This window comes from Chinchilla lanigera, unplaced genomic scaffold (genome assembly GCF_000276665.1).
Source record: "Chinchilla lanigera isolate Chin_1 unplaced genomic scaffold, ChiLan1.0 scaffold00162, whole genome shotgun sequence".
In the NCBI taxonomy this organism is placed as follows: Eukaryota; Metazoa; Chordata; class Mammalia; order Rodentia; family Chinchillidae; genus Chinchilla; species Chinchilla lanigera.
In genome coordinates, this window is record NW_004955563.1 from 113590 (window position 1) to 124663 (window position 11074).

General features: G+C 36.0%; 1 protein-coding gene across 1 annotated transcript in view; it reads right to left on the reverse strand.

Annotated features, from left to right (window-relative positions):
• LOC102008157 (vomeronasal type-2 receptor 116-like) overlaps positions 1 to 7201 on the reverse strand; it is a 20157-nt gene extending 12956 nt beyond the window's left edge. Inside the window, exons 1-5 of the mRNA XM_013509122.1 lie at positions 6866 to 7201; positions 5675 to 6481; positions 4747 to 4974; positions 4289 to 4412; positions 10 to 285 (exon numbers count right to left, since the gene is read on the reverse strand). Coding sequence (XP_013364576.1) covers positions 10 to 285; positions 4289 to 4412; positions 4747 to 4974; positions 5675 to 6481; positions 6866 to 7201 — 1771 coding nt within the window. The remainder of the gene's footprint in view (positions 1 to 9; positions 286 to 4288; positions 4413 to 4746; positions 4975 to 5674; positions 6482 to 6865) is intronic.
• Between the last annotated feature and the right edge of the window lie 3873 nt (positions 7202 to 11074).

The window sequence follows — 11074 nt, forward strand, 5'->3', positions numbered from 1 at the left end:
TGGGCCGGCCAATGAAGAGCAAGGAGCAGAGGAAGCAGCAGGTGAGGGAGATGAGCAGGGTGTAGCTGAGAGCTCGGTTGTTGGCCCTGATGATGGGAGTGTGTCGGTGCTTCACAAAGAGCCCAAGGACAGCAGCTGTGAGGACAGCGAGACTCAGGGTGGTGCCAGCCAGAGCCTTCCCCAAGGGATCTTCATAAGCCAGAAAAGTCACAGCTTTTTCCAGGCAGTGGTTTCTCTTAATGTTGGCATATTGATGATCTGGACACTTCACACACTGCTCCATATCTACCAAAAATTAAAGTTATCACTTGTGTAGGTTTTTTTTCCCACAAACCCATCCCCTGCAACTCATTGGATTTGCTTGAGCTAAACTGTGGCTTTTTAATTTTTTCTTAATTTTCCTTCATTCTCTTTGTTTTTGTTTATGTGGGTTTGAACTCAGGAAACTTGTAGTTAGGTATATTTCCAACCCTTTTAAGTTTTATTATTTTGAGAAAAGATCTTAAATCATTATGTTGTGTTCTGATTTAAAATCCTCTTGCCTCAGCCTCCCTGAGCCCTGGATTCCAGGCATGCATCACCACACCTCACTTTTCCATACACACAAAATGAACAGTATACAGAGAATAATTCCTAAATAATACTATTTGTTATTTACTCTCCTTTTCAATCTGGCATATCCATAGAAACATTCTATTTTTCAACTTTTATTACTTACTTCACTCATTTGACCTAAATAAAATCTTTATGAATGATTCCCCAGATATTCAGTGAATAACTTCATATGAGGAAGCCAACATAATTTGTTCAGTTGCAGGAAAATACGTGTAAGGAAACATGTTGCATGTTAGGTATTTTCATTACTGAGCCTCTCCGTCTTTGAACATGCATTATGCAAACAGTCATATAATTTTTATTGTCAAAGGGGTATTTCAATAGTTTAATTCTGGGATCTTTCAAAACCATTACAGGATGTATCACTACATATTTATTGATTTTTTAATGTTGCAAAAATCAATTTTCAAAATTTTATCTCTGAGCACCTTATGACTGAGGTGTGGAAACAGGCTTTTTTGTAATAGTCTTATACTCCATTTGAGTGGATTTTATACTTAAAAATTAATATCACTGGAAAATCCTATCATTCATGTTTCTCCCTTTTTAATATATTTTTGTTTTTCTGTGTTTTCTTCATTGCACTGACCATGATGTAAACTGTAATGTCTGGCAGAAGTATGATACGGAAAGTCCTGATCTCATTCCTGTTTTCAAAAATGGACCATAAATTGTAAGGTGAGCTATAGGATATCATAAATACCATTTTTAAGGAACAGTTAGAGACCTTTCCTCACTCATTTGGTAAGAAATACTGTCGTTGGTTCTTTGTAAATCACAATGATGTACAATTTTGTGATATTGTCTGCATTTATTAACATTGTTTTTCTTTTGCCAGTGCCTAGTGAACTTAATTATGTTTTATAAAGTGAGTTTTTCACAGTTTCTACCACCCCTGAAGTACATACCTCAATTTGAAATAGAATATGTGAATTCAGTTTGAAAAGGAAAGTGGACTGTGAACTTTATATCTTTTAAGTGCATTTTCAGCTATGAGTAATATGATTTAGTTCCTGTATTAAAATGAATTGATATTTGTCTTTCCCTTTTCTCTGAAAGAAGGAGGTCAGTATTAATATGTTTTTGAGTGCTTATAAATTTCACTGCTAGTATTATTAATCAACAAATATTTGGAGTGAAATATTACACTGTGGGCTCCCATCTGTTTATAAACCTGGTACTGTATAGATATTAGTACTGTGGAGACTTTTATTTTATCTTAGGACTGTTTTGCTAAATTTTATAGATTTCAAGGCATACACTGATGTGAAATTACTTATATTTTCATATGGAGAGATTTCTGTATAACTGTACTAATGGTCAATTTTCTCAAGATATACAGCCTTTCAATTTTTCATTTTCTTCTTAATCAACTATACTAAGAGTTGTCACTCTTTGTTAACAGAGTCATATTTATTCCTGTTTATTTTTTCTGTCTTAATTTTCTGTTCTTTATTTTAAAAATAAAAGGAGGAAAACATTAACAGACAGACAATCTTTTACAAAATAGCAAAAGAACAGTACAGACAATACAGTGTTACCAACAAAGTGGTAGGAAATTAACAATGCTTCTATTACATATTGATATCTTCAAAGTGGTTTGTCATGAAAACGAATAGAGACATGCAATATTGATCAATCAAGGACTCATTAACAGTTTCTTTCAGCAAAGAAATAGAAAACAGTAGATCAACTATGGTCACTATCCTGTATATACATACATACAAAATTTCTCCTTCTTTCCCTTCTCTTTTCCCACATCCCAGTTGCCCTCTACCTTTGAGTGTTTTCCTATCATTTCACAATGTCTATCATACCTCCTAGTTTAAATTAGCTCTTTCAGGTTTTACTGTGGTGCTTGCACATGCAGGTCTGACTTATTTCACTTATGAGTATGGTCTCTAGTTGTGACCATTTACCTATAAAAGGCTCAAGTTTATCTTTCTTTATAGCTAAGTAATATTCTATTATATAAAAGTATGCCAATTTTCTTATCCAGTCCTTGGTGGATGGACGTTTGGGTTGCTTCCACAATTTAGCTGTATGCTCTTTCATTTTCTTGTGTTCAATTTGCTGTATGTTTTTGTAGTGTGTGATGAATATTTCAAATGCAGAACTTCAGCTCCTTTATTTAAATGCAGAACAGCACAAAAGTATATTTACTATAGAGTGGATATTTGTCTCAGTATAGTTTTAGCTTCAACTCACAGCATTTTCAGTTGCACATGATTTTTAATGTGTGCTTTGATCTATTCTTTATACTACAGATGATTGAGAATTATACACACTGGAAGCATTTGTTAATTGATATTATTGGGTGCGTTCTTCTCTATATGTGCATGTACAAAATTATTTAAAAAGCACCATATTCCCATCCGTTATGGAGAATATATATTCAAAATAACTACTTCATACAGTACATGATTAGTCTTGATGTATTTCAGAGAACATTTGAAATCATACTAAATACGTTTTGAAATCAAAATATATATATCAGCCTCGGAACTAAATTAGAAGATATTCAGTAGAAAGATGATTTCACCATGTCATGATATATGAGAAAGTTAAATATTTCCAAAGTGATACTTACGGTATACAAGAGTGAACATTATATTTCTATAAATTTTACAGAATATGTTTCAATCTTCATCTTCATTTTATCTGCGTTTTGATAACATAGATATTTGAATATTCCATGAATGTTGAATATGCCACTTTGGCCATTAATAGTAATCCTAAAAGGATTTATGCCACCCATTTTATTGTGATATAATACTAATGCTGTCACCTCTGTAAAAATACCTGTGACACCCTCTTCAAATGTAGATATTATCACTTGTTAAATCCCTTATTCTGGGTGCATATCATCCTTTCAGTTCTGTGGTTATGACTCTAATTTATGCCATAGTCTGTGTCCCCACTCATCTATGCATTTTAGGAGAATGGAGATTAAATCCTAGGAATTGGATTGTGTTATAGTATAAGCATGTTGTACATCAAAGACATCCCCTATCTCCAATCAAGCTCAATCTGTCTGACCACCTGCTCTGTGTGAATAATAGTGTCAGACATCGGAAAATGGAGTGTGCCTGACCTTGTCTGGACTGTAAACTTTCTGTGGTTCTAAAGAGTTGGCTTTAATCCTCCTCCTTGTTAAACTTCACTATGGAGATGGAACTTAGAAGCTGTGGGGTAGTGAAAGGGCTTTTCTTGAGAAAATAATGCTTTCAGTGGGAAAAGAAAAATAAATCAACATAGTCAGACGTGGTGATGCCTCATTGTTAATACAGATAATTAGTGGACAGAGATAGGTCTATTGAATTTTTGAGGCAGTCTGAGGAAAATTGTTCATATTCTGTCTCATAATAAGAAATAAGAATATCTAGGGACATAGATCATTGATAGAGCACATTTCAGTTTAATTCATAGCGACGCAAAAAGCAAACTAAAGAAGATGAATAAGAATGAAGTAAAAAGAAAATGAATTCAAGTGCAGTTCAAAGGGGATAATGTGTTTTCCAGCCAGGCAATACCACACAGTATAACAAATAATTTGATAATTGAAGAGAGATTTTTTTCTCGTTGGTGCTCTCTACAAGATTTTTTCATTTTACTGAACGGATGGAGTGAATATAAAGTAGACTGAGAATGTGTCCACAGGATGAGCTCCTACCTGTGTCATTGGCGATCTCATTGTCTGCACAAGGGGTGCAGTGAAAGCAGCAGGCAGCCTTTCCCTCCTGAGGGCTTTTTCTAAATCCAGGATTACAGCTCTCACTGCATACCGAGCGGGGAGTCTAAGGAAAAACACATATGGTGGTAACTTCTTAAACTTTTACTTACTTCTTCAGTGTGAGAGAGATAAACTTAATTTGCATACATAAAGCTATATAACTGAGTGCCAAATTTATTTCATAATATTCAATATATATTTACAAAAATATAATTAAGTAAATGCATTACTTTCCCACTCATCCAAAAAGTTCTAAACAATTTTTTAAATTGAAAATTTGTTATTGTTATTGAGCTTCCACGTGTGACCTTTACATCAGCAAAATTGGGGACAGAAAACCTAAGACAGTGTTTAGCTCACGTGGTTAAGTAAGTGTGCCTTGATTTGGTACGCCATACCTCTGTAGCTCCTGTGGCCCACTCTATCATATCCTCAGATAAAGTCATTTTTTGGCCATGTGGAGCATGTGAAGAAAATGTTCCTACTTTAACCTTCAGTCTGAGGCCTTCTGGAAAATTCCAAAAGTTGAGAATGTCATACTCTGAATCCACTTTCCTTCTGTCATCCAAGTTCACTTGGTCTCCAGCAGGGTTGTTAAATTGGATGTTCTTCAGAAAGTCATGCAGCTGAAAGACACACATCATCCTATGTGAGCAGGGCTCCAGGTTAAGGACAGAAAGTATGGTTGGGGGAACATTCCTAACTGTCATTAATGCGACTTTCTTATAGTAACTTTAACAGTGCTATCTATTGAATTGGAGCGCATGAATGTCTAAGGACCAAAATGTGACCATGTTCAAAAAATGTCAGTCAGTTTCAGAAAAAAAAAATTCTAGGCAAGTCCATTTAAATAAGGGATACAGTTGTTGGGTGGAAACATCAACTGTGGATTCAAAGCTGTAAAATCCACCATGTCCATTGTCTAACTGACTATTCCCATAGCATCTACCAACAAAATGAGTTCATCAATATTTGAAGAGTTCACAGGATTAAATGAAATTGAACTACATGCCCTGTTGGGTTCAATGCTATTCAGTTTTGCAAGTGACTACAAGTTTTCCCATTGTCCTTTCAGAAAATCATGGAATATGTTTACATGGCTTAGGCATTGACATACTACAGGCAGAAAAAAGGAGCTATCCAGTGGCTCCTTGACTGAGGATCATTTCAACTCTGCTCAAGAATTACCTCCTTAACATTAAGTGTAATACACAATGTCTTGTATTTTATAGAAATGGTTGCAACATTTTTTTAGTAGAACACATAGAATACCTTGAAAGAGATTCCTTTATGTCACTGCATGTCATTCTAGAGAATACAGTTTACCTGCCAGGGGTGAAAGAACTTCACTTGTCTATTTCTCATTGGTGGCCTTTGTACTTCTTCAAAAAGCATCGCATGGAGGGCATGGGCCACAGTGTACACAGCATTGTATATATTGTAGCTCCTATCACTCATGTCTGTGGAAAAACGATTCAGAGGCAACCAAGCCAAAGAGGCATTAGGTCTACAGTTCTTCAAGGCACAGTCAGACTCAGAGAATGAGCAATCAAAATTCTCAGACCAATACATAAAAAGATAAGTGTCTTGTGGATATTTGAAAGGGGTAGCTTCCTGAACAAAATTTTTGAAACCTGAAATCTCTTCGTGGTGATGTGAAAAAACAAGAATCCCATAAAATGGGTCAAGTATGAAATCTCTCCCAGACAGGTCAGCCTGCCATTGTGAGTTTGTCAGCCAGACTTTCCATGTCACTGAGTTTTGCACTATGTTGTAGTTTACATCGTTTGGACTATCAGTATCATAGTAAATAACAGCCACGTTGACTGATGATATTTCTGTGGCAAGGAAATCATGTTTCTTTGCAAATGAGATGTATGACACAGCCACAGTTGAGACCATTTTCACAAAGGCTACACAGACTCTGTTCCTGTCCATCTCAGCTCTTACATCTGACAGAAACTGAAGACCCTTATGGCCTTCTGTGATGAGCAGGCCCACCCAGGTCCAGTGGAAATGAAGCATCAAGGACACCATGCTCAGGGCCAAATACGTGTCCTTTGGGGCCACCTGATACAAAGGAGAATACTGGCCACTGTCAGTCAATGTAGGATCAAATGAGCCAAAGGTAACCTTAAAGGAAAAGAAAACTTGGTGATACCCTGAAGTGTTGATGGAAAGCACTATAGTAGTCCTGAAGGGTGCAGAGTAACACCTACAAGTTATAAAAGGAGACTCATGTTCTTCCCATCCTTCTAAACATTTCCCTTCACAGATTATTTTTAAAGTGAATGAATGTACTCAGACATCCTAGAATCATATTTCTTTCCTTCCTCTTTGATCCAAAAAAAGAAAAAGGAAAAGTGTATATAGCCCACTCAATCTCTGTGTTCAGACCCTGCTGCACTATACACTTTGAAAGGTGCATATCCCAGTCTCATTTTTAACCCATTATGTGCCTGGTAGTTGAAGCACCCTGGATGTGCCTTAATCATTTCATGTCCCACCAACCCTCACCTGTGGAAATTTGTAGAGTTCTAGCAGTGGTCCAATCTGAGCCGAGGTACCCCATGACATTTCTGTTAGTACTGTTGCACACTTGCTTTCTCTCCTACACATATAATTAGGGATCTCATGTTGTCCTGTGAGCAAAATGAAGGAATTTTCTAACATCTTCCAATGACTGTAAAGAAAACTGTGGAACTCATAGCCTAGAGAAATGTTGGGTAAAAGATGAGGATTCCTGTTGATCTCTTCTACAGCAAAAATGAAGGCCAGGTAGTTCTGGTAGTTGCTGGGTGTAAGCCTGCAGAGAGAGCACAGAGATCCTGAGGGAGAAGACTCAATGATCATCTTCCAATCCAGTCAAGTACCATTTGTGAACCTGAATGCTTGTATTCTTTCTGCACACTCCTATCATTAGAACCCCAATATGGATAGAATGGTATTAGAAGTTTGACTTTTTAAAACATCATTTGAATTTGATGAATGATAGAGCTTAATTTTTCATGGAGGAGCTTAATGGCCTTACACGAGTTCCAGAAGAGTTGCTTCATCATTCTAGTCATTATGCACTTAAGATAACCTTTCTATATATATTCATAATAAAATTTGTGTATAGATGTACTTTAGAAAATGTGATATTTTTAAATATTCTCACAATTTGCAAGGAGAAAAAAATGTCTTTTTTGAATTACTTACAGTATTCAATACTAACAAGTATTCACTTTTGTTGAAATGCTTTATTTCAGGAAAAAGATGTTTCCTTAATATTATTATTTAAATGTATCCCAAACAAAATTGCTATCCACATTCATGCATGTGAAGAAATACCAGGGTGATGGATATATTAATGCACTTGATTTAGCTATTAGGTGTTATAAATATGTAGCATCATATAACATTGCATCTATGAATAGATATAAATGTATTTAATAATAAAAGATAAAATCAAAGATAAAACTGAAATTCTTTCATGTCTAAACTTAGATTTTGCTTAAAGAATGAAGCAGTGATTCACAATGAAGTTTGGTGAATGTCAGGAATACAAGTTTACCCTCCTTCCAGGGATTCATGACACAGATCATTGCTCCACCCTTCCACTCCTTAGAGATTTCTTTGAAGAAAACAACATACTATTGACACCATGCAAACTTCATGAATGCTGTGCAGTGATGCTTCTTAAAGAAGCTGTATATCAAGTGTATTTTCTTTGAAAATGTTGTCAAAACAATATGTCTTTGCTACCATCAGAAGTATTTAGTATTGCTCTGGAGTTTGTAAGTCACAGAATCAATATTCAGCTAATTTGGAGAGAAAAAACACTGAAGAAACAAACAGGCATGACTATCCCTTTAGGAATAAGATTTTTCATCTAGATCCTCATAGGAGCCAAGCTGAGCACCAGACACCTGCAGTAGCTTCAGTGACTGTGCCATCACCACTCCCACTGGCCTCTGAACCAGGTTGGATCTCAGACAGCTTTCAGGGCCCTGGTGATCACAGCCTACTATCCCCTGAATCCTTGCTAGTGCCAAGCTGAACCTTGGACAGCTTCAGCAATCTCAGTGACTGTGCCCTCATGCCTTCCCAAGTGGTGTGGGAAACAGTCTGGGTCCTAGACAGCTTTGGAGGTCCTGGTGACCATGACCACCCCCTGCAACTTCAGGGAAGCTGGATAGAATTCTGGAGAGCTTTGGGAGCATCAACATCTGCACCTCATCCCCACACACCATCATGGAAGCCATGCTATGCACTGGGAACCTCAGGGTCCTTGCTCTGCCACTCTCACACCATCAGAGGATTGAGACTGAGCTACAGGGAACCTCTAGATCTCCAAAAATGACAAAATTAAGGAGAAAAATGCAATCTCAGATCTCCACCCTATCAGAACAAGTCCAGAATGTCTATGCCATACTACCCTGAACGTGCCTGATCTTACCTGATTTCAGAAGCTAAGCAGGGTCAGGCCTGGTTAGTACTTGGATGGGAGAACAAGTTCAGGAGACATGGACACAGAAGAACTTGGAAATCATACACCTGAAATTTCTGAAACGATAGTAACTGACATAAAGAAACAACTCCATCAGGCCATAGAAGACATCAGATCAGAAATAATTTCTCAGGTTAAAAAAGAAATGACAATAATAATGAAAGAGTTGCCCAGAACATCTAAGGAAGAGATAAATGAAAAACAGAAAACAACAGAAAAATGATGGAAACTTTGAATGAATAATATGGGAAAGAATTAGAAAGCAAGAAACAGATTCAAACAGATATCCAGGAAATTAAAAATTCCATTGAAAGTTGGCAAAACCTCTTGAACAAAGCTGAACATAGACCTTCAGACCTTGAAGACATCATTACAGCTAACAATCATGAAAGGATCTCATAAAAATAACAAGTGACCAGGAAATAGCAATTCAACTACTGCAAGATGAAGCAAAGTAAAACATTATAAGAGGAATAGGTGTCAGTGAAACATTAGAAATTAACACAAATGACAAAAAAAGACTATTTGCAGAAGTAATAGCAGAAAATTTTCCAAGCATGGAAATAGAATCTGACATATAGTAAGAGAGGCCTATAGAACTCCACCTAGCCATAACCAAAATAAATCTACACTGAGATATATAACAATCAAGATCCTAGAAATTCAGCAGAAGAACAGAATGTTAGCAGCTGTTAAAAAAAAGAAACAGATCCCCTATAAAGGATAGGCCTTCAAAGTCACAGTAGATTTCTCAACACAAACCATCAAGAAGAGATTGGTATAAAATACATCAGATCCTGAAAGAAAACAACTTCCAACCCAGATTGATGTACCCTGTGAAACTGTCCTTCAAAATTAATGGAGAAATAAAATATTTCCATGATAAAGATCAACTGAAGTCCTTCATGAGCACCAAACTGACCCTACAAAGAGCACTAAACGATATTCTAGAAAGAAATTTTTTAAAAAGACCTCAACTTCACAAACAACAGAAAGGAATCACCAAGCACAGCAAGCAATTAGAGGGAAACGAGGAACAAACAGCAGGAAAATAACATGACGAAGATAAGCCAATACATATTAGTTATAACCATCAATGTAAGTGGTCTCAATTCACCAATCAAAAGAACACCAGCAGAGTGTATCAAGAAACAAAACCCAACAATATGCTGTATACAAGAAACACATTTAACTAAAAAGTGTATTCACACACTCAAAGTGAAAGGATGCACAATACTGCATGCGACAGGAATCCAGAAAAATGTGGGAGTAGCTATTCTCTTTGCAGACAGTGTGAACTTCAAATCAGGAACAATCAAAGAGATAAAGAAAGTATATACTTATTAGGGGAAAACTGCATGAGGAAGAGATGACAATCATAAATATCTATGCTCAAAATACAGGAGCTCCCAACTATATAAGAGAAATTTTAACAGATGTGAAAAATCAAATAAGCAGTAACACAATTATAACAGGGGATTTTAATATCCCATTGTCACAGAGACATAGATCCAACAAACAAAACTCGGAAAACAAATAACAGACTTGTGAACAAATGAACTTAGTAGATCTTTACAGAGTGTTCCACCCAACAATATTAGAGTACACATTCTTCTCAGTTGCACATGGAACATTCTCTAAAATAGACTATATACTAACACATAAAACAGGTTTAAGTAAATGCAAAGGAATTGAAATTATCCTATGTTTACTATTGGACCATACTACAATGACATTGGAAAACAATTACAAAAGAAACGAAAAAAAAAAACTCCATGAACAATTAGAAATTACATAACATCCTCCTGAGCAACCAAGAGATCAACCAAGAGATGAAATTAAAGAAGAAATAAAACAATAGTTACAAACAAAAATGCAGGTACAATTTACAGGAACCTATGGGACACAAAGCAGTGCTCAGAGGGAAATTTATAGCAGTGAATTCCTGCATCAGAAGAAAGAACTAGCACAAATAAACAATCTTATTCTGCACTCAAGCTTCTAGAAAAAGAAGAGCAAGTCAAGGCTAACAGCCAAAGAAGGCAGAAATTTATAAAGATCAGAGCAGAAATTAATTCAGTGGAGACAATGAAAACAAGACAAAGAATTAATGAGTTGAAGAATTGGTTCTTTGAAAGAATAAATAAATTTAATACACCCCTACACAACCTTATCAAAAAAGGAAAGAAAAAATTGAAACTCATGCAATTAGGAATGAAAGGGATGATATCACT